Source organism: Crocodylus siamensis, chromosome 2, assembly GCF_052110815.1.
Source record: "Crocodylus siamensis isolate JL-2025a chromosome 2, ASM5211081v1, whole genome shotgun sequence".
Classification (NCBI taxonomy): Eukaryota; Metazoa; Chordata; order Crocodylia; family Crocodylidae; genus Crocodylus; species Crocodylus siamensis.
Window position 1 is genome coordinate 221,463,440 of NC_143396.1, and position 24,726 is coordinate 221,488,165.

Here is a 24,726-nt window from a genome sequence, read left to right on the forward strand (position 1 = left end):
CACCCCTGGTGAACTGTTTGTGTGTTAGAAATCACTGAAAAAACCCCAACTTTGAAACTTTTTTTGAAAGTGAGGTAGTCACTGAAGAGTGCTTTAAGATTCTAATTGTTATTGAATATGATGAATGGTGATTTTTCTATTTAGTTGTTATATGCACCTAGATTTTGATGCTACGTGTGTCTTATAGGAAACATGTAACAAATAGTGCAGAACTAAGCTTTTGATGGGTCCAACTGTGGCTTTGTCCATTGGTTTATTTTTTGAGTAAAGAAATAGTTAATGAAACTTTTGTGAATTTTGAGAGAGTGAGCATTCCTTATAGATGGGGGTCTACCAAATTTGAGGTGGCTGCCAGCCAATTTTACAGATAGACCATGGGGCTGGAGGCCATTTTCACGGGTGGAATATGGTGGGCTCCCCTACACCTTTGGCCTGGGGCCCTGCCCCCCCACTGACTGGCTTCAAGGACTATCTGTGATGCATCCCTGCCCCTTGCTACTGATTGGTGAAGGGCAGGGCTATATGATGGACAGCGCTCACAGCCAATCAGGGGTGGGGGGCAGCAACCTTCTTGCCATGCTGGCAGTCCCTGTCCCCTTTTCCTACTTCCCTGGTGGGTTGTGCAGCCTGGCCATAGAAGGATCTGGCATTTATTTTCAGTTAGCTTTTTTTTCTTTAAGGAGCCTGCCAAAAAGTGCAGAGCCTATGCTTTTTTGTGGAGCCTGCCTGAAATGGTGGTTTCTGCGAAAATTGCAAAATCACAATTTTGGTAGGTACCTACTTATGCCTTATTTCTGTAGGGCTTATCTATTATTTTATACTGCTTTCTGCAGTATAATCAATGCATAATTTTGTTTATGGTATGTCTAGAGCTTGGTTTATTTAAAAAAATGTTTGTACTTGGAAGTTACTAGGTAAGATTCTAGATTCAGTATTAATATTGATTTTTGTCCTTGGCATGATGCTAACTCATGGGTGGGTAATTATTTGGGCTGGAAAGCCATTTAAGAAGTTTTGGTGAGCAGCTAAAAGGGGAGCGGGCAGTTGATCCTGTCTGGACCACTGGCTGCTGCCAGGAGTCTGAGAAGGGAGCTCTGCTGCAGCCAGGGCTGGGCCAGGCCATGCAGCACACAGACTCCTCTGCCTCCCTCATTAATTTCCTTTCCCCACCTCCCCCCCCAACTAGCTTCCTGTTGGTGCTGTGGCTGTGCAGTCCTGATGTTGTGGCCACCAGCAGATGGACCCAGACAGGATGCAGACCAACGTAGCATGCCAAGTAGCCATCCTGCCTGTCCGCCTGCTGCAGTGTGCCACTGCTGCCCCAGACTGAGTCTCTCCTCTTTGACCCACAGCCAGCGTGAATCAGTGGTGCCTTGGTGGCAGTGGCTTATTGCAGTGGGTAGCCAGGCCAGATGGCTACTTAATGCACTCCATTCCATGCAGGCCCAGCTGCCAGTGGCTGTGGTGCCAGGACTGTACAGCTGCAGTGCCAACAGGAGGCTGGGCTAAGGAGGGGATGTGTGTGTGTGTGGCGGGGGGGGGGTGGAGGGGTTAAAGAAACTAAGGAGCTACTTAGCTTGCAAGGAAGGACATATATTTTGGTGTTATTTACAGTACAGTCTTGTGAAGTGGACAGAACACTTGGAACTAGAAATTCAGCTACTGGGGCAGTTTTACCATGGTGGCACAATATTTATGCTCAGTACTGCTGTCTTGCACCATTTTCCTCAGACTACAAGTACCACCACTTCCAGCAAGTGCCTTTTTGACCATGGTTAACTAAGTACCTCTGTTGTTGCCCTTACTTCATTTATCACTTCAGTTCGATAACTGTTATCAGCTTATACTCAGGTTTAAGTGCCACGTTTAAGTGCCGTTTAAAGATAGTTAACAGGAAAAGAGTGTCATGGAGGCAATATTTTATCAGGGTATCTAGTAGTAGTTGACTGCTATTGCAGAATAATGTGGAATCAGGAGATAGGTCTTTGAGTTTGCACGAATATGGCTTGCCTTAAAATCATCTGGTAATCAGTTTATAAGAAGGAATTATGCTTTATTTTCATTCCTCCATCCTGTCCTAAGAGTAATAGTTATATTTAGAATTTGGCTTGTTACATGTACATGTTCAGAAACTACTGGTAATTACCATAATAGCCATGAGACCTTACATTATGCTAAGAGTCATTTTATACATGGACTTGAAACCACCACAGGCTTTCATTATGATTGTTGTAAGCATTACTTGGTGAAGAATGCAACTAGCTTATGCTAGTTTTATTTACAGTGATTTTTTTTCTCTCTTTTGTAATTAGAATCTTTCTGTAATCTTGTGCAGATTATCAATAGCTACTTTTAGCAAAGCAAGTAAATAATTACATATCTCATATATTTATTTGATTACATTTTCTTTTCTGTGCTCTAGGATACCAGATGGTCCCATTGAACAGGGGCCTGCTGCAGGAAAGTTGCATGCTTTAGAAGAGCAGCTTTTAAAGGCCAAAGAACAGATAGAAAACTATAAGAAGAGAACAGGAGATGGTTAGTAGATGCATTTTCTTTTATTTCTAAAACTGAAATACCATCTTGTAAATATTTCAATATATTCATATATCACTGGTAATGCTGACACTTGCATGCTTTTTGATAGGAGGCTTGGGGAAAGACCATGAAATATTGAGAAGACGAATTGAAAATGGAGCCAAGGAGCTTTGGTTTTTTCTCCAGAGTGAATTGAAGAAGTTTAAAAATTTGGAAGGAAATGAACTCCAAAGACGTATCGATGAATTTTTATCTGATTTGGGTCATCAAGAAAGGTACCAGTATTTTGGTTCTGTTGCATTTTTATTGCACGAAAGATCACAGAATGATTAGAATAAAAATGCTAAATGTGTTAGATTTCCAATTTAGGGCAAGTTAGCAGCACTCTGTATTACAATATGATTGGGACATGATCAGCAAATTGTGTTGAGGGGTATTGAACATGGGACAGAGTAAACACAGAGTGGACACTATATGGTTTGATATTAAGTTTTTTTTGTGGGTGATATTGTCTAATGCATCACCTGTGTGATTAGGATAGTTTTAGATAAATTTTGAATTTAGGGCTTTTTTCTTCAAGTCATCCAGTTCTTTGGTTTGATATTTTGACTCTTTTAATCTACTAGTGGGGAATCTCTCACATGTGGGTTCATGAACATGTGTGCCCATCAGTATTATGTAAAAATATGGGAAGGGATGTACACATGTATAGAATCAGAAGAGCAGGGCTAGAAGGGACATAAGCAGTTCATTTAGTTTAACCCCCTGCTCAAGTCAGGATCACCCTTGTTTTTAGAAATGTACCGAGTTAAGTTATGAAAGGAGCATATTGCAGGAGCCAGCTTGCACAAGGTTCACCAGCATGGCTGACACCATTTGCTGAACCTTTGATTTGCCACTATGCTATTGAATTTTCATTTTCTTGGCCTTGAAAGATGTCTTGTTCAAATTGAGCAAGGAGAAGAAAACAAATGTCTTCAGCAGCTCTACAGTGTTTGGCTGAATTTTACCCATGGCCTGGAATGTGAATGTAATGTGTCATTTTTCTTTCCTCACCTTTATTTTAACGCTTTACTATCTTTTTCTTTTAGCTCTCAAGTAAGAGTGTGACTTAGCTGGCCAAGACAAACTCATCTTTTACAATAGTGCTGTAATAAAAAAGCCAAATTATAAAAAATATTTTCACCCTAACTTGGTAAACAATTTCCATATGTAATCATCAAGCAGCTAAGCTGAAAGTGATAGAGTAGAAGCAACACTTTTATTCTCTCTCTTTCTCTGTTTTGTGTGCCTGTCTTGTTTTGTTTTGTTTTTAAAAGAAACAGGAGAGAAATGCCACAACAGATCAAAAGTAACAGTCTTAAAATGGCATTCTTGTTTTCTAAGGACAATCTGTAGTAATAATGTATGTCTTTTGAACATGGGCTTCTCCCCTATGAAAGACTTTTCAGATTATTTAATTTTTGCTTTTTTGCTGTATTTTTAATAAAAGATTAAAAAAAAAGTTACTGACACATTGACATTAAGCCAACAATAAATTAGATACAGAACTTTGAACTACAACTTATAATGTAACAATTAACAACAGTTCTAAAACCTCTAAACCTTTGTTGAGGCCCAGATTCCTGTGCTTTCATGCTAGTGGCACCTGTGCAGACCTTGAAGAATTTCCTTGCTGTCCAGGTCTCCATGCCTCTTGTTTCTTTGGGCAGTTCCAGCTGATAGAACATGGACAGGCTGGGTATGAGAATAAGTGTAATTGGGAGAGAGAAGCTGGCAACCACATTTTTTGTTACCAGGTCTGGACATGTGGTTGGACCACAATTGGACCTTGTTTCTGTTTTAGAGAATTCTATATACAGGGTATTTTCTGAAGCTTTTTCACACAGCTAATTTCCAATTAAGACAGTTCCAGGAAGCTACAAGAGATACAAGAGAGAACCACAAATCTCTACGCTCTAAAACTGCCAAGCTCTTGCTTTATTTGTTGAATCAGATGATGAATTTTTTTGGAAAGCTTTACATGTTTCCCCAATCTGAAAGACACTTCTACAGTGCAAATGGAGTATTTAAGCTCTCAGTTTTAAGTTCTGTCTTGTTTCTGTTGGATTTTTTTCAGAAGGGGTTGCAGAAAATGCTGACCTTGAGAGGCAATGTTTCACTGAGTTGATTTGTGATAAGCAACTTCAGATCTGTGCTTCAGGACCTCCAGGTTTTAAAAGAATATTGATTCACAACTACGTGTGTAAAGCACTTTGAGATTTTTAGGATGAAAATCACTATGTAATTATAATAATTGACATGCAAGTGCTCGTTCAAGATAAATATTTACTGATACAAATTTGAATTACAAGATGTTTAAAGGTACTCTTTATTAGATAGCTGGAATAAGTATCAAGTATGATCCTTGTGGCTAATGTTGTTTTTTCCCCAATTTTCAGAAATCCAGTGCAGGTGAAACGTAGTCATATTCTGTATTTTCTTTTGGATGTCAGTTTATACCAGGGCTAAATGCAGCTCACATTTGAGCTGAAATATCAGGCCACAGTAATAACAGCAAACTACTGTATTAAATTAATAACACACATTTAATTAGAGCAATCTTGGATAGAGGCCATGAGTGTAGTTCCTGAACTCCCTCTGAAAGACTAATTTGTCTCTTATTAGATATCTATCGATAACTACTATGTCAGAACCTCTGTGGTTTTCTGGTTGTAATCAAAACAGTTTTTCATACAGTTGACTCTTTAGTGACTACTGTTGACCTGGAGCCTGTGATTGCTAATTCTGAGGTGAAATCCTGGTTCTGCTGAAGTCATTGGGAGTTTTTCCTTGACTTTCATGAGAACAGGATTTCCCAGTTTATATTTTTTTAATATCTGTGTCTGAGAATTGTTGGGACCCAGAGGCTTCTGGACCCAGCTCAGTAATACTGGTGCTTAGCAGGAGAAATTATAGGGATGCTCATAGGGATGCAACAGCATGCAAAACTTTGAACTGCATAGCAAACCAATCCTAAATTATCCTAAATCATTCAGAATCCTAAATCCTGAGCTAGCTTTCTTGACTCAGGGAAGAGACCTTGGAGTCTTTGTAGATAATTTTCTAAAAGCATCAGCTCAATGTGCAGTAGCATCCAAAAAAGCCAATTAAAAATTGGGCATCATTAAGAAATAAATTGAAAACAAAACTAAAAACATCATTATGCTGCTCCAGCCCCACTCCCTCCCTCACTACAGGGACACTGATCTGTCCGCCCCTTCTCTCCCCCCTTGTCCCTTCCCCCAGAACAGACTTACTAGCTGGACACTGCTCTCCAAGCTGCCTGGCTGCATATTGGCCGATTTGGTATCAGCTGATATGGCTCATTAGAAATCGGCCATCAGTACCGGCCCAAAAAATGCCAGTCGGTGCTTCCCTACTATTAATAGCTAATAAACACAAGTCAGAGACGTTTCCTCTAGCATCTCTAAACCAAAGTTGGTGAATGCTAGGGAAGCTAATAAACAGGGGATAGATAACTTTATGTATGCCTGGTTTCATGCTCTCTCTCTAAAGCATCTACTTCTGGCACTTTTGGAGACAGGGTTCTGGGTTAGATTGATCAATATTGCCCAGTATGGTACTACTTATATATGAATTCTGAAACAGTGTTTGGGTGTACTATTGATTGGCAAAACTCGGTATTTTTATTTAAAATAGAAAAGGTAATTTTCAATGCATTGTATAGCAAATTGAATAATAGCAGATTTCTCAATATTTATTTTGATATTGGTCCAGTTTACTTAAGTCACTGGTCGATGTCGGAGCCTCTTGGAGTTGATCTGAGGCTGGGGTGAGGGGGCTGAGCACATGCATGCGTGCACCCTGCCCCCAGCCCAGCAGGTCTGTAGGGGAGGGAAGGGGCAGGGGCCAGATTGTGGCCCCTGTGGTGAGGGACAGTGCACTGCAGAGGCAGAAGCAAGGGTAAGTTGAGTGGGGCCCTGGCCGGGTGGGTGGCAGGAGGATTGAGCCCGGGTGGGTCGTCCAGGGCAGGGTGGCTCCTGCCACTGTGTGCAGCCCAGTGGAAGCCCTGGGGGGCACATGCCACCCCCATCTGTATGTGGTGGAGACAGTTGCTGTTGTGGGCTGGGCTTTGTGTCCCAAGCCCTGCTGTAGCCCACCTGGGAGTGGCCTGATGACATGTTCATCTAGCCACTGGACGGGCAGGGAATGAGGCTTAGCATAGCGGCACAACACATATGGTGTCGGGCTGCTCCCAGGCAGTCTGCAGTGGGGCTCAGAGCACAAAGCCCAGCCCGCAATGGCAGCTGCCTCTGCCGCGCACAGTTGGGGGGGGACATACCCCCTGCCAAATGTGGGGCAGCATGGGTGGCTGCAACAGCTGTGAGGGAGGAAGGGAGTGGGGCTTCAGCATGGGCAGGCCCTGCACAACTGGGGCGCGTGATAGATCTTAGGTTGCTTTTAAATGCTGAAGGTGATCTCCTGCTTAGAAAGGTTGGAGACCTTTGCTGTAAATTATGTCTATAATTTCAGTTTTTGACTTAGCCTGTAGGTTGATCCTTTCCTTTGAGTTAATTCCAGGTTTCTGTAGACTGAAAACGTGCTGAATTGGTTTGTACTTCTCATATATTTTCCACATCAAAATCAGAAATATATTTCTTCTTTTAGTATTTATCCCTATGTGTTTTTCACACTTCTATCGTGTGTGCTGTATATGCAAAGACTGAAGATTTTGCTCTCTATGTTGGTTCATAGCTCTGTATGCTAGTTCATAAATGCATCCTAATTATTCCTTTGCCTAAGCTTCTCTACTGTCCATACATTTATGGACAGTCCGTTTTAAAAAAAAACAAAACCATACAAAACAAAACTGTCCTCCAAAAAAAAAAAAATCCCCCAAGAAACCATAGGCTTGCTTTGAAGATCTGTCACCAGAATGAGGCTGGGGGTGTCTACAGATGTTTAGGGCCCTGCTTTAATTCATGTTGCTTTATATAAAACACCATGAAGGGATAGTGGCAGCATGGACAATTGTTTTGAATAGCCTGAGCTGAGAGGGCAGCAAGGTGGAACAAATCTCTTTGCTTTGAAGGCGTGGCTCATCCCCAATACCCCAGCCAAGGTAGCAGGGTGGGGAGGGGAGCTGTGAGGCAAGGGGGCTCTGTTCCACCCCCCACCGCCACTTGAGGCCTGGCCATCCAAAACAGCTGGCAGCTTCTGCCGCTGCTCCCCCTCCCTTACCTTCCCCCACTGACAGCCTTGGGGGCAGAGTTGAGCTGCTGCTTACCAGTGCAAGCATCAGCCCAGCCCTGCTCTCATGCAAAAAAACTAACTTTGGATGGAATACATGTTCCATAAGATGTTCTGTTTTAGAGCACTTTAATCTAATACTTCATTTGACCAGGGTTAATTTTCCCTGTGATCAGACATTTTAACACACATGTACAGCGACAGAATACTTCTAAGTCATGGCTGTAGGGTCCTGATCATGCATAAAATGTAACTTGTACAAGCACTCTGGATGCAAGCGTTGATGAACAAGCAGAGCAGAATGCTGCCACCTTGTGTCTGAGTGGGAGTACACTTCAGTACCCTACAAGGAGCTCTCCATCAGGTCTTTGTGACCCATGGGAACCTTCTCAGCCTCATGTCCTTCCCCAGCCATGTGATTCTGCTGTGTACTGTCAGCAGTCACCTGCCTGTAATGCTTGCTTCAAAGTTAGGCAGAGCTGTGTGGCCAAAGGTGGTATGAAGCACTGTATGTAAAAACACGTCAGTAAAAAATCTTGATAGTCAGTAAAAAAAAAAAAAAATTGCAGATTGTCATTAAAGATTTCTTTCTTGTGTTGGCAACCTTGCTTGTGCACATGACACTGTCTGCCATCAATTTATTAGTGTTCTTAATTTGAGATGGAGTGCCAAATTATAATTTTGCTTATGTTTCTAGCGTAAGTTTATATAGTATAAGGTAGATTTGGAAAAGTATTAGTGAAATTCTTTTCTTTCTTCTTTACTTTCTCTCTCCTCTCTCATTTTGCTTCTCTGTTCTTACAGGTGGGAATTCTGGTATGCTTAAATCTCCAGTTTTTAACAACTGTCTGATCTGTTGGTGTTCCTTTTTGTTTAAGCAGCAATTATAATATTCTCTTCTTTGTCTAGGGGAGACTGCTGCCTCTGCTGCCCAGCTGGGCTGGTCCTGTGGACCTCATGTCACGGAACTGGCCTAGCTGGGCAGCACAAGCAGCCCCAGGGCCGGCAGGACCTGACTGGACCCGATATGTGGTCCCTGCGTGCTGTGCTTGGTCCTGCCACCATGGGACTGGCCCGGTCAGGCAGCAGAGGGGTCCCAGGGCTGGCAGGAGCTGGCTGGGCCCGGCACACGGTCCCTGTGTGCTGTGCTGGGTCCTGAGACCATGGAACTGACCCGGCTGGTGGCCGAGGGGCCCCAGGGGTGGCAGGACCCGGCTAGGCCTGGCACGCGGTCCCCATGCACCATGCTGAGTCCCACCTCTTCCTCTCTGTGCCTGTGAGGAGGTGGCGCATGGTGGGACCTGGAACAGCCCCATGTGGCTTGTTAGTCCAGCTTTGTACTGGAGTGGGTCACATGGCTCTGGGAGGTGTGGTTCCTGTCACGCCTCCCAGAGCTGTGCAATTCGCTCTGGTTCAAAGCCAGACTAACGTGCCGCACCGGTCTGGGCCAGGTCCCTGCATGTGCTGCCAGCTTCCCTGCAGCTGCTGGCCCCTCACCCCCCGCAGCCCCGGGGAGATCCCCTCCCCACCACTCCCCAAATCCCCCCACATTCCCCTGCCACCTCTTACATCCACCCACACCCATAAACCCCCCCATCCCCATTCCCTTACTTACCTTGGACAGTACCGGGGGCAGCAGAAACACCAAAGAGATGCTTTGGCCAAAACCAGAGCATCTCTTCTGGAGGACTGACTCCCATGCTGGCTTCAGGGATGGTCTGGGACCGTGCCTTGCTCTGCTGTTCTGTGGAGCGTTTTTTGTTTGTTTGGGTTTTTTTGTTTTTGGGGCGGGGGGTGTTTGTGTTTTGACCCCTGGATATCCAGGAGGTCTAATTTTCTCCCCACACCGCAAACTTGCAGCGCGGGGAACATTTTTTTATTCCCATGCATGCCGCTTGCCCTGTTTCATAGGGATTTGAGACTGGGTAAGAGGCATGTGTGCGCTCATCTGGATGTGCCCCGATGTCCATCAGTGTGGCTCAGGAGAGTTTGCTGTCTGGATAGTCACCACTTAGAAAAGCAATATTTTTCTGATTTTTTATTTCCAGTAGCCGTGAAAGCAATGGATTCATTTTTACTAGAGTGGGGAGACTATGCACTGACATATGCTACAAAGCGATTTAACTCTGTGTTGATATTATAGAGAAGAAGTGCACGGGGGAAACAAGAAAATTCTTCCACTTATTGAGAACCAGTTGATATAGATTATATTAGATAGTTGTTTACTATATAAAGAATAAAAAGGGAACTCAGTCCTTCTACCTGTGCACAGAAGGAGTAAACCTCTGAAACTGATTATATACCACCAGATTCCTATTACAATTTGTAATTTATCAGGCCTTCTAAGCACTCCTGCCAAGAGCCTCATCAGACATTTCTACATGGACCATGAGCAGGAGCTTCATTTGTTATTAATAGCTGTTGATGTCCAGTGCTAGGGTCAGCTATCTCTAAACTTGCCTGCAGGCAGCAAGAACAATATATGTCAGGTTTAGCTCCAAGGGCAGTCTGATTCAGGGTGCTCCGGAAGATGCCTTCCTGATCTAATGATGAGTCCAGTTAACATAGATATTTCACTAATATTATCATAACTGAGAGACAAGCTGAGCAAGACAGAGCAAAGGTCCTTCTAGTCATCGTCAGGGTACCAAGGCAAAAACTGTCAGTGCCAAAGTCTCTCCTAGTCTGTTACTGCACTTACTTTTTAGGCTGGACCCTCTGGTTCAAGACAAAAAAGTGATTTGTGATCTCAACCTTTGTTCTTTGCACATGCCGCATAGTGTTTTGAAGGATGTTAGTTTTGGAAAGATCATGTTCATTTTAAGTTCAAGCCATTTTTTCTAGCAGCAGGAAGAAGTTTATGGAAAAAATATTGATCCATGCATAGTTCAAATGGGCACTGCTAACAAAATCTACAGTCTGTAGCACACAGAGTAGATATAGACAACATACTTGGCAGAACTCCAGTTAATGTACTGGAAAGTAGCTTTTCTTTTTTTCTTTTTTCTTTTTTTAAGTGCACGTTTTAGATTCTGTAGGAAAACTGTCACTGAAGGGTAAATTGCATGGCAGCAGACTGCATGTGACTGGGACGTTTTCTATGACGATGTATTCTTTTGTAAGTGCACAAACAGTATCAATAGAAGTCTGGATATTGTATAAAAACAGAGAGCTAATGTCCTTCTTGGTTCTGTATATTTGTCTTGCTTTTCCTGTGGTATTAACTCCTTGCAGATTGTGGAGAATTATGACTAAAACATGACTGGTTCAGGAGTTATATTTGGCAAGTTTCCAGACATTTTTGTTTGAAATTTAACTTACTTTCTTATTTGCTGGTAAGTGTTTGGTAATTTTTTCCCCTCCAGTATTCTGGTATGGTAATTCTGTTGTAACTAATCCAGAATTAATTAACTTTGACTTAAGAAGCTTGTTATATGTTAGCACTAAGGATTTTATCCATTAGTCTCTGGCCTAATGAGTCCAGCAAATCATTGAGGTGTGTTTTATATTCTTAGCAGTGCTAGTAGTGAGTAGTGATCCCTGAAATCTGATGGTTTTTAAAAATAAAACTCTCCATTTTCCTTGACCTTTTTTGCTAACAACTTTTATGCTATGACCTCGGCTTAACGTAGAGCTTATATACCTACGCTGCAGCGTGCTTCCAACAGACAGCGGCCACCACAGGGCAGCTGCCAAAGCACATTTCCACCCAAGTGGCTTCTGGCAGCTCTGCATGGTTTCTGCCAGAGGTTCCACTACAACAGCTGTTGTTAGCATGGTGTACAGTACACCCCTATATGCACCTGTTACAAAAGGGCCATGGTTACCAGAGCAGACTTCAGTATATCTCCATTAAGTTTGTGGCAGCTCCCCATGGTTCAAAAGCCTGCTGCTGATTGCAGAGCAGGCATTGTTCTGCCACCACAGCAGAGCTCACAGTTTTGCAGATGCATTCACGGTTTTGAGAGTAGAATCTATATCATCTACCAGTAAAACTATTATGGTGTTGTGTTCTTGAACTTACATGTCAAAGAGAACTACTGAAATGAACTCTTCTAATTTGTGGACTTTTGTTATTAGCTCAGATAGAAACCCATGGTGAATAAATTGTAATTTAGTATGTTTTGACATTGGTGTGTCTTTGTAACATCTCTATTAAAAAAAAAAATCAGCTAGTTGTCAGTAAGAAATAAACATTCACATTTAATTAAAATAGATTTTTCCCAACTTTGGGCCAAATGCAATTAAGAATTTTGTAGTTTCAATAAATCTCTTCTGTTCTTGTTTCCTGTATTGATAGCAGAATTCACACTTGCATAGCTTATCTTTCAAAGCAGCATTGGTTGTTTTCAGTAGCTGAACATAGATTAAGGTCTCAATTCATGAAGGTAATTAGGTACATCCCTAACTTTTGATTGTGAGTAGTCCTGTTGATTTAAGTAGAAGTCAGTCAGTTTAGAGTCCTGTTGTGCGTCTGCTTTTAGGTATTTTACATATACAAATTATGAATCATGCCTTTATCATAACAGCTGTTCTTTCTCTTTCCTTTATCCAAGTGTCTTAAGTTCCTTTGTTTGTTGTTGTCCCTGTGATTCTCCTGAGCATAAATTACAGAAAGTTTGCATCCAAAGGGCTTTGACATCATTTTTATGATTATTCTAATAAATCAAAGCTGGTTCATAGGTAAATTAAAAAAGGCTACATTTATCAAAAGCACTGTTAACTACAAATAGCTGACACAGCTTTTCTGATTTAAAAATCTGTGAAACTTGCTAAAATCAAGGAAAATTTAGGTAACTTACTAAATGGGGAGAAGAATCTATTAATTGATGATGAGGAGAAGACTGGAGTATGTAATGCCTTTTTTACTTCAGCTTTCACAAGAAAAATCAACTGTCAAGTTGTTAAACAAATATGGCCTGTTGAAGCAGATCAGCTGTGCTGGGGCACATCCCAGCACAGCTGATCCACTTTACTGGGCAAAATAGACTTTGCCTGTTGTCACAAATGGTCAGACCCCGGCTGCATCTGGGAGCAGCAGGGGCCCAATGCTGCAGAATAATGCTTGAGGCATGTCTCTGCAAGTGGAGAACCTGGGGTTCCCCCCATTAGTAGAGGCATGCCCTGAATCGGGATGTGTCGTGTCCCCCCCCCCCCCCCCCCATCCAAGGACCCAGTGGAAGTTCTGGGGCTTGCAGTGTTTTGTTCCTGAAGCCCTGGCAATGACTGCCCTGAGCATCTGGATTGGAGAACTGCCTGTATGCTCCCACCCCAGGGCAAACCAGTGTCAGTCACAAAAAAGCAGCACAAATTTATACTACTTCTTGTCTCTTCCAAAATTTTTGGTATTGTGGTATGGCAAGGGATATGGACATCTGTTTGTTTGGCCTTTGTACCACCATAAAAATTATGGTGGCACAAAGGTCACATCTGTTTCCAGTCTCAGATGACAAGCAGATTCAACAGCGAGGAAAAGAGGAAGAGAACTCCTGCAGGCCAGATGAAGTGCCAGAAGACTGGAAAAGGGCAAGAATAGTGTCCTTCTTTAGAAGAAGGAGAAATGAAGACTCAGGAAATTGCAGATTGATAAATGTCTCTCTTACCAATATTCAACTAACCAATGGATCTATTTTATGCATCTAAATAGAACTACTATGATTAAGTACTGAAACATTGCTTAGAGAGGTTTTGGTATCCTTGTCATTGGAAGCTTAAGTTCAAGGTGGACAAAAATGTGTCTGGAATATTTAGAACAAGTTATTTCTGCCTTAAAGAAAGAATTGAACTAGCTGACCTTCTGAGGTCTCTCCCAATCCATTTTTCCTATCATTCTGTGATTTTATTTAGCTGAGTTTTTTTCACTGACTAGATTGCAAATTGATGGTATGCCTTTTAAAGTATCAGTATAATTGCATGAGAGAAGGGTGAGAAAAATTGTGTTAAAAATTCCAAGAAAATGTGAGTTTTCTCCCAAGCTAATGATGCTTGACAGATATTATAAAACACGTTTGGGAAGTTTTATTTGTTTTTTGCTTTGGTAAGTAGAACCTTCTACATAGCTTTACAAGTGTATGTAATCCATTGTATGGAACTTAAACATTTAGGCAATTGCCTGTCAAGAATGACAGAGGGGCGGAGGTGGAAACGGGTGGGGCTGGAGCCCTGCCCCCCCTTCCCCTTCTGTCTAGGCCCACTCCCCCTTCCCTCCTGTTTCTTGGGGTCCGGGCCTGCCCCCCCCGTTCTGTTCCCTGTGTCCCCACCATCGTGACGGCAGGCTGCCTTCTGTCAGGACATTTCTTTGTGCTCTGATTGGCTGCTTGTCAGTCTGATTGGCTGTTTGTCAGAGCGTGAATAAAGTGTTACAGACAGACTTAGGCTTTTATAATATTAGAATTTGTTCATTGCTTATTTCTAAACTGGTTTAATCTAATTTTTGAGCCTTACGTAGACTTCTAACACTTACCAATTTGAAGGTAGTTATCTAATTTTAAAATACTGTAGGCAAAGTGTAACCCAGACTTATTTTGTACTCATGGAAGACAGGGCAGGGCCTAGTGTATAAGACTGGAAAATAAAAATGACAAAATTGATTTAAAATGTAACAGTAATTTCCAAGCAGAATGTTTAATTCAGCAGTAAGTTTTATAGACTCCTGTTATAATTCATTGGAGATAACAACATGTAATGACCAAGCAATCAGTGTAAATGCTTCTGATCTCACTCGAAAGCAAGATCCTGGAAGATATTTTAAGGGTGTAGATAGTAATGTATTACAATTAGCATGTGCTGACTCTAAAGAATGTTAGTTAGTGTTAGCATATGCTGTGAGCAGTCACACATTTAAGAATTGTTCCTCTCTAATGTGCACTGCTTTGAACTGCCGCTAGAGGGGTGGTGAACAGGGATGTGTCTAGGAGCTGTCAAGTATGCTCTGTGCTTGCTCAGCTCTCCAGATCTCTAGCTGCAACATAGCTGAGGTACTCCCTCTCTCCCCTGCACTTCTTGGATCTCCCCCACATTGTTCGGATTACCCCTCTCACCAACTGCCTCCACCCCCCATCCCTGATTGCCCTCCTTGCCCCCCACCATGCAGATTGGTCCAAAGCAGCAGGTGATTCAGGAGTGTCTCCTCTTTTCTAGCTGCTTCAAGGCTCCCTGCAGCACACATTGATTTCCTATATTGGGTTCATGCATCCCTGCAAGGTCCTGGCAGCTGGCTGTTCACCTGTAAGACAGCCCCCCCCCAGCAACTGCTTATGAGTTCTCTGTGAGGGAAAGGGGGGAAGAGGGTAAGGACCTGCTAAGCAGCTGCGGGGCTTGGCAGGGGTGGTGTGGGCCTGATATGGGCTCAGGGAGAGCTGCTGCACCTCTGTCTTGTCCACCTTCCATGGCTGCCTGGCAGCTCTCTGTCCACCCACTTTCTTCCTCCCCCTTTCTTCCCCTTGTTCTTCAAGGAGCAGCTGGGCATCATGGGGGTGGCATGTGCTGCAGGGAGCCTGGAAGCAGGCAGGGAGAGGGAACCCCTCCCCTCCCTACACTGTCGCTCACCCCAGCCCCAGTGCTGGCCAGATGAGGCCTACAGTGCGGCTCTAGCCCCAGCACCCACTCGTCCCTGCCTCTGCCCTTGTCCCTTTCCCCAAAGGATGTTTCTCGGCAGTCATGGGACCCAATGGAGGCATGGGATTGAGCCTAGGGAGCCCAAACTGGTCCTGTGGAGAGCCTCTGGGCCCACCCACCTGCCTCTTACAGCCTGCAGCTGATCAACAGCTCCCTACCCATCCATTCCCCACCACCCTGTGCCCTACTTCCCCTTTCCCATTTACCCCTCCACTTCTGCCCTCTCTTCCATGTTCCCCCCCCAAACCCCACTTACTGCTTGGCTGTACCTAGCTGTTAGTCCAGGGCTATTGATTTCTGGTGATAGCTAATCCATGCTGGAAGTGGTGTCTCCTGTGATGTTGGAAGACTGCAAATTCATTGTTTCATTTCACCTCACTGGAGCAGCCTGACAATAAGATAACTCAAGCTGGGTAGCAGGGCTCAAAGATGATCATCCCCTAAAGTGGCTTAGCTTTATGATGCCTAGAGGGTACTTAGCACTTGTTAATAAGTGTTAATGAGGGGGGGTGCTTGTGTTTTAAGTAACCTTAATATTGTTTAATTATAGTATTTAACCTCACCTTGAGATCCTACTTGTAGAAACTTCATTAGTGGGAGGAGGAAATTTTCTTTGCAGCTCTGCCTCCTTCCCTTGTTTTCCCTTTTTTCCTCAAGGGCAGCACAGGGGCAGTGTGCACTGCAGGGAGCCTGGAAGTGAGCCAAAGAGAAATTCTCTGTGATGCAGCTCTGGCAAAAAACCTATCTAGCAGGGATAGCTTCAGCCAAGGAATTATGGAGTACCAGTGCCTTAGAATGCGGCCAGTTGGTGTGTCTTATATTGCCCCTAGAACAGGGGTGTTCACTTGGGTTTTGACCATGTCTCATCTGTCTTGTGTTCCATCCACTGGTAACTCTCACCCATAAAGAACAAATGCATCACTCTCAAATAGTTCACGTTTATCAAAACTGTAAAAAATTGGGGTATTATAATGGGAAGTCATAAGCCACTTTAACTGTGGACACCACTCCATTCTCTGGTGTTTGTAGGGAAGACAAAATAAGTATTGCAAGTATCTTAATATTTTCCATTTCCTTACTGTCCTTTGACCAAGGGTTTGAATAACCATGACTTCAAAACGGTGCTATACTATGATTATAGGATTTTGCCAAACTAGCTTCCTACCACTTGCTTGTCTGCCTCTGTCTCTTCTCCTCAGATAGGTTTCCCCTCCTGACCGAAAGCAGTTTTTCAGCCAAAAAACAAAACAAACCCTCTGCTATGTTGTTGTGAATATTTTGGCTATTCTAATTTCCTTCCTGGTGGTTGGGCTTCCCCCTTTCCAGCATCAATACCACGTTGTCACTCTTTTCTGATGGCTAGAATTGCTCTGCCCTTCTTTGGGCTCTAAAATGCAATTTTCCACTCAGTACTGATAAGTTACTATTTCATATCTGACAATTCCTAAAAATACAGAATACATTGTTTCTAAGCTAAATTTGTTACTTTATTGTAAAGTTGGAGTGATGTAGCTGCCATGATCCAGGAAATATGTGAGGGGCAAGGATTTTTGTGGGTAATATATTTTATTGACCCAATTGCATGGTTAGGATAAACTTAGGCAAATTTTCTAATGCAATCCAGTATTCTTTAGGTCTGAGTAAAATGCAGGCACAGCAGTGACTAAAAACAGTCTTCCAGGCCGTGAAATTCCTTTTTGGGTCATGGCTATTCTTTGGAGTACCAAGCAAATGGGAAAAGATAGTTTGATTAGTGGAAGATGAAGACCTTTGAAAAGGGAAGAAGGTTGTTATCATCCGTGGTGTGAAGAAAGTTTATCAGGAATTAGGTACATTATAGTGAACTATGAAGTTAGTGTTCAGTCCTTGGACTTGGTGTCCATCCAGCTTATGAATTTTTGTTCCCAGGTTCCCCTTTGGAAGGCATTTTGTAGATTTCCCTTGATCCAAGAGGATAGTAAGGTTAGAAAGTAAGTAGTGGTTTTGTGACATGCATGTTCTGCTACATCTGTTTCTGTGTCTCTGCCCTTATTTTTTTTTTCTCATAATCATTCATTACAGTGCATAGTTTTAGTCCAGTTTCACCCACATAGTTTTCCTGAGGGCTTTTGGTACATTGGCTGAGAAGTATCATATTTTGGGATAGACATGTGAAGAAGACCTGAAGAAGACTCCAGACCTGAAAAAGAATGTAGTACATTCAAAAGCTTGTCTAAATCTATCCCAAACATGCAGTTGGTTTAATAAAATATCACCTACAAAAATCCTTGCCTCTCTCATAACTTTATTGTAGGCTTTTATTTAATATTTATACAATATTAATAAAACTACCTCAATATAATATAACCATTTTCAGGATTATAGTTGACTCAAAGTATCTGTCACATAAGACTTATAGTGCTACATTATATAAAGACAGTAAGCTTTGCTTTGATCACTATGTAATGTTAGATTGTCAGAGAAGCTACTTTAGATATTACCTACAGATTTTCTCTCCTCCCTGAGTCGATGGAGTTCATATCTATCATGGAACTAATGTTTTTTGGCCTCTTGGAAAAATACACATCTTTCCTTCAGCACAAAATGGAAACGTTCTGTACAGTGGGCTTTAAAGTTTTCCTACTCCATATCTATAGGAATGGATGAGTAAAAAAATATGGTACGGGACACAAAATCAAAGAGTGTGGGCTGCATTCTGGATACCTTTTTGTGGTGCACAGAGGAAATACAGAGAGGTAGACTCCACTGAAGCTGAGTTGTACCAACAGTCCAGTTAGTTTAGTGTTGTCAGGTGCATGCACACACATTCTCTGCAGAACTTTGGCAGAGGTGATATCTTTTTTTGGACCAACTAAATAGCTGCAATTATTTTAGTTGTTGCAAGCTTTCAGGCTCACATGCCCTTCCTTAGGCAAAGGAGAAAGCACATATTGTATTATTTCTCCCAGGTCAAAAGGAAAATTTATACTGCACAGGAGAAAAAAATGTCATAGTTTCCCCTGGGTGGAACACTTCCTTTTATGCAAGTTAGCCTCAGATAAAAAGTTCAAGCAGTCTGTTTACCTCCAACTTGTCTGATGGTAAGCTGGGTGTGGACTTTTTTCTTTGTTCTTCATTCTTGGTAAGATGTTTTCTATTATACAGGAGAGACTCAGATGGAATCTCCTAGTTAAAGTAGTTCTGTAGTGTGGAGCCTGTTTTTCAGGTGTGCAATTGCAGCTCAAACAATCAGCTGGCTGGAGAATAGTTGTTGGATTTTGGCTTCTTTTTCATAGAAATTATGAAATTTCCGTTTCATAGTGACTAATTGTGATATCTTGCATGTTGCAAGCATAAAGGTTTTAATCGTTGTTGGTCTACAGGCAAAAAAAAATGCACACATTCTCTGTTAATATAATTGCATATTCTGCCCACTCATTGTACATTTAAGTAGATCAGTGTAATTGTAAGCTGAAATTCCGTTTCATTTTTCTTTATGGCTTTATCTAACCCTCTAATTTAGTAGTATTAAGGTAGCTTTCCAATGTTGCTTGCCTTTTTTAGGTCGATAATGACAGATTTGTACTACCTCAGTCAAATAGATGGAGCAGGTGAATGGCGAGAAAAAGAGGCCAAAGATCTAACAGACCTTGTACAGAGGAGAATAACATACCTTCAGGTAAGTAGGATACAGAAAAAACATTTTAATTAAGGGCAAGATGTATTTTGATGAAGGAATATTTTAGCCTGCTAAAATATACCGTTGCAATAAAAACAGTAATGTGATAATTTGAGTGGAAATATAGGTACAAATGATGCATACAGTAATTTGAGAAGACAAATTGCAAATATATTGCATAGTATGTGAAAGTAAGTATTTTCACACAAGAAAGTATAATAAGAGAAAAGGTTTAACTATTTTTAATTGTAAGCATACAATAAAGCGATCTCTTCATACGTATTTTTGTTCTTTTGCTAGATCCATGATTACCATAACTTCGAACTATAACTGTCTTTCCGTTCAGGCTCTGTATGCCAACCAAAAGCTAAACAGCAGCTTCCCTTTTTGATATATTATAACAGTGTGTTTTCAATCATTTTGAAACTGAAATATACAAATAAACATCAAGTGATACCCCTTAAAAGTAAAACTGATTTGGTCATTTCTTTCATACAGTTGTTCATCACTAGATGTCCAGAAAGAGGGACAATATTTTCCATAAAGCAAATAATTATCCATTATCAATTAGACTCTCATTCACTGAACTATAAATAGTGGGTGTGAAGAACCATCAACCTCATTTAAATTGTAATAACCTTTCTCCAAGCGTATTTAATTTCCACATATTTCATTTTTTTTCTTACTGGTTCCAGATCCTAGCCACCCTGACAGTGAAGTAGCACCTCCTAAAAGGTCATTTTCCTAGCTCATCATGTTAAACACAGTACCTTCTTTACATCCCTCCAGCAGTCTTCCTTTTCCACTAAATCTACTGGTCGTCATTTTTACGCCTCATCATGATCTGTTGCCTCCATATTTATTGTATCTTATATACCAGGTTTTGGCAATCTATGGCCTGTGAAGAGATTGGCAGGAGGGCTTGGTGGCAGAGGCACTTTGTCTGCTGCATCCCACTGCTGTATCCTGTGTTACCATTGCTGCTGAATTTAAGGCTACCCATTGGCACTGAGGATGGAAATCATCAGCAACGGGTGGTGATAGTAAGCAGAAGCTGCAGTAGCAGAGCATGAGAACAACCCTTGGCACAGCGCTGCGTGGGCTGGGGCACTGTAGAAGGGTTGGCAGCCCACAGCTTTCTTAAAGGTTGCTGCCTTCTGTTATATACTGTTGAGGTACTAATCCCAGCTCCATTATTCCAGTTATGTCAACTTTTATTTCCATTAACACTACATGTCTACATGGGAAGATTCTAATATTATAAAAGCCTTAATCTGTCTGTCTATCCATAATGCTTTACTTGTGCCCTGATTGGCTGATTGAAACAGCCAGTCAGTGTGAGAATACAGTGTTCGGACAGGAAGTGGCAGCCCGGTGGAGCGCCACCATGACTCTGGGAACACAGGAGGGAGAGGGCGAAGCTAGTACAGCTGGCCTTCTGGCCTTGCGTGTCCCCCCCCACCCCAACGCTCTGCTTCCTGGAGGCAACGGCAGTGGAGCAGACGTACTGGGGGCAGTCAAGGCCTGCAGTGCTGGCTTTGCTTGCCCCCCTGCTCCCTGCGGGTGGCGACAATGGAGCGGGGGAAGGGGGAAGGCCACAAGAGTTGGTCTTCTCCCCCTTGCTCCTTGGAGGTGGTGGGGAGGGGGGAGTGGGGTCAGGACACTGAGGTGGGGAGGCACAGCCTGCCTCTCCCCTCCCCTTTTCCATTCCCCTCCCCCTTTCCATTATCACTGCCTGCAGGGCCAACATGGGGTGATGCAGCAGTGGTGGTGGAAGGAACGGGCCTGACTTGTGAGGGAGGAGTGAACATGGTGCTCAGTGGGAGGGTGGAGTAGCGGGCGCAGCCCAGCCTGACACAGCAGCAGGGGGAGTAGAGGAACAGGTGTCCTGCCCCCCCCTTCAGGCCCAGGTCGACTTCTCCCTCTCCCCCTCCGCTGTGTCGGTCCCAAGCCCACTTCTCCTGTCCCTACACTGTTGCTGGGAGGGGGGAGGACCTCTGCCCCCCCCGGTGCAGCAGGCCAGCTTCTCCCCACCCTTGGACCTGTTCCTCCCTCACATTGGGCCTGGGTCTGCTCCTCTCCTTCCCCAGCTGCTATGGCAGGGAGCAGGGGAGTGGGTCTGCACCCCAAGCAGCAGGAAGGAAAGGGGGAGCAGGCCCAGATGGGGGGTTGGCATGGGGCTCTGTCCCCGCCTGCTTTCCCTCCCATTGTTCTTGATGCGTAATTGGCTAGGCTTTCTATAAATATGTAAAAGCTCATTTCTTTACCCTCTGTTGGCATCTTAAAACTATCTTATTCCATGATGTCTACAAAAAATGAAGAGCTGTTTTGCATAACGTGTTGTTTACTGATTTTATGCAAATGAGTATTGTTAGCTTATTACCTAATTCTTACTTTTTTTTCGTATCCATATATTGTTGCTTTTGCTTTGGATCATAAGCTTTTCATGACAGAGGCTGTATTTTTGTATATGTTTTACAGGGCTAATTCCCAGTTTGTACTTTTGACACAATGGATAATTGACTTCCCAGTAGGAACTCAAAACTGAACTCAGATATGCTTATCTAGAATGCATGGAGAAGTTCTATTTAAAATATTTCCTCATTTCCATCTAATGAATTACAAAGTAAAACCTTATACTATTACAAAATCCAGGTCTAGCATGCGCACTATGATTTTTTCAGGTTATAGTAGTACAGTATCCTCTATTTAAGTGCTTAACCTTAGGACTGAAAAAAAACTATACGTATATCTAGAATCTGCATTTAACTTAATATAGGCAGTACTCATTCAGTACAAGGCCCTGTCTGTGCTATGGTATTAGCAGCCTTGAAACTAATTACATAGGTGCTGATAAAAGACTTGAAATTTGAGAAGAGAGAGCAGCCATGGAACTGACTTGGCTTATGTCAGTTTCAAGGCTTCTAGGGCTCCAAGCAGATGTTCGTCTAAAGGCACTGTGGAGTCTGATGTGTTGTCTGAACAGTCATGCTTCGTGAAATGCTACGTGTCCATGGCAAGAGGTGCGATTATGAGCTCAGGAATCAGATCCCCATCATGCCATATTGCTGGTGCAGGGGGAGCTCAGGATCATGATCCCCTGGATGGGTAATAAGGAAGGTAGTCAACTGATCTCTGCTCCTAGTCTTGGAAGTATATGGGCAGTAAGGGCTCTAATGTGCCTCCTGAGGCTGGGAGTCCTGATCAGCATCATGGACTCCCCTCCCTATCAAATCATGGTCTCTCAGAGCCTCAACAACCACCCTCCTGAGCTTGTGAAAGTCAGCTTTCCTAAAGTCGAGGATTTCTGTATTGCTAATTGATTTGCCAGCTTTGCAATGGATAGAGAAAGTGATCACTGTCCCCAAGCTTCCCTTTGATCCTCAGGTCACTGACTAAATTGTCCCCTTTGGCCAGTGCCAGTTCTAGCAGTGCCTTACCCCTTGTTGGCCTGTAGACTTTTTGAGTCGAATAGAGCTCATCAATGCAAGTGAGGAAGAAGCCACCTAATGGTAAAATAAACAATACAATAGCAGATAACAAGTATGCTTTTTTCTGATGTTTTTATAGGATATTGGAATAGGACCAGATAAGTTTTTTGCCCTGACATTTTTTTTGAGGAAAAATTCAGTGAACATATGAATATTGAAGAATTCTGGAGAATGTGTATTATAGCATTAAATGATGTCTTGGCTCTGCTCCATTAGATGTTTTATGATTTGGTATCTAAAATCTAACCTATGAAGATGATAAACTCCTTTCTCAACCTGAACACCACTGTTACTCATAGAGGGAGGGGTTTGTCAATAGAAAGGAGCAGAGTTTTCAGTCCCCCTGCATCCTGGTGTTCATTGTACCCAAGGCAGAATCCTTTCCTGGAGGAAGGTAGGTGACAGCTGAAGAGCTTAATTTTACCAAATTAGAGCCAACTCAGGCTCCTTGTCCCACTGTACTTCACACACATTTTAGTAGTGAGTTGCTAAACCAAATCTGTTGACTAGCTGCCTGAGAACTGATGAACTTCTGGTAGCTCTGAGATCCTTTTTCCTTCATCTTTCTTCCATGGAGCAAATGGAGACCAACATTGACTATAGTAGGGTTAACTTTGAGTAGCTGGGATGGGAGCAATTCTCCTGTTAATTTACTGATGAGAAGCCTGGTTGGAACTATTCCTTTTCAGCAGCCTTGACAGGGTCTTGGGCTCTGGAATTTTTGCATTATATTTCACAAATTCTGTTTCACAAAGTGATAAATTGAGTCTGGCCACCACGCCACCCTAGCCCTGCTTCGTGCCCGGAGACAGCAGATTGGCCGCATACTCCACTGCCTGGGCTACCCTGTGCCTGAGACAGGTGGGGCCAAGGGACCTCGTCATGAGCTAGACAGAATCGCTTGGCAGGCTGGATTTGGCCCATGGACCATATTTTGGCCACCCCTGAAATAGAGTAAAAAGTAAAGTGTGTGTGCTCTCTTGTGGCACATGCCACAAGATCTCTTACCTTCAAATGCATTCTGTAGATACTGACAGTAATGGGACAATGGCACTTAATTCTAAACGATCAAATCTGGTAAATAAAACAGCATAGTTCTAAGACTGATATAAGATTATTAAGTATGGCCACTGTAAGATTTGTCTGATTGTCTAGCTGTCGCTGATTTCTTATGACATTTTCTTTTCATGGAAGTTATGACATTTTATATATGTAATTTGTTGAAATATTTTGTTGATATCATAGTTACTCAAGTAGTATATAGAAGCTTCAACATACCCAGATCCCTGGACACTTTTAATTTTACTTTTTCTAACAAACTTATTTGTTAAATTTGTTTGAAGCATAGATTGTCATTAGATTTGTTTGAGGTTTAAAGTCCATTGTCAATCCCGTTCCTATGGAAGGGGTGAACAGTGTATTTTGAAGCTGTTGAAGTAACTATCTTGAGACTATCAAATCAAGGAAACTTAAATCCCAAATTAATTCCCACTGTTCCTCTGTTTACCAATGTGAGTGTATGTCACCTTTGTAACTGTCTTGGAGAATGGATGCAGCTGTAATAGTCCAGGAGCTTTGCAAGAAGCAAAAGTATAACTAAGATGGAGGGACAGCCATGGGTGCTGACTTTGGGGGTGGGGGGAGATAGTGGGAGAAAAGAGAGCAGCTGTTGTAACAGCTTTATGACTATGCAAGTGGTGTGACAGCAATTAGAAGTCTTGGCTGTTTCTGTGCATTGTAACTTCCTTGTTATGCCTCTGGTGAAAAGGAAGGATTTTTGTAGGTAATATCTTTAATTAGACCAACTGAATAACTGGAAAAGGTGTTAGATAAGCTTTCCAACACAAAGTACCCTTCCTCAGGTCTGGGAAAGAATCTTAAAAGCTTGTCCAATATCTATCCCAGCTCTTCAACGAGTCTAATAAAAGCTTTTACAAGACAAAATATAAACAAAACCTTTGCTTCAGAAATTCTTAGGTTAACAGTTTGGTGTTTATCAGGAGAGAACCTTTCAGTGTACTGAATTACAGTACCATTTAAATATCCCATTATACAATCATTACTAAAAAAATTTAACGTAATTCTGTAGCATTGCATTATAGCTTTGTATCAACAGCACATTGAACACATTGTGGTGATGTTATCTGAATTACTAAGTTGTTTCTTCTT

The 24,726-nt window shown here is 42.5% G+C and overlaps 1 protein-coding gene across 7 annotated transcripts in view; it reads left to right on the forward strand.

Moving 5' to 3' along the window:
* FUT8 (fucosyltransferase 8) overlaps window positions 1-24,726 on the forward strand; it is a 286,256-nt gene that overhangs the window by 179,818 nt on the left and 81,712 nt on the right. For all 7 annotated transcript variants that reach the window (XM_090033168.1, XM_090033167.1, XM_090033165.1 and 4 more), the window contains 3 exons: window positions 2,423-2,538; window positions 2,648-2,813; window positions 18,952-19,066. In XM_090033168.1, the coding sequence (XP_089889294.1) occupies window positions 2,423-2,538; window positions 2,648-2,813; window positions 18,952-19,066 (397 nt within the window). The remainder of the gene's footprint in view (window positions 1-2,422; window positions 2,539-2,647; window positions 2,814-18,951; window positions 19,067-24,726) is intronic.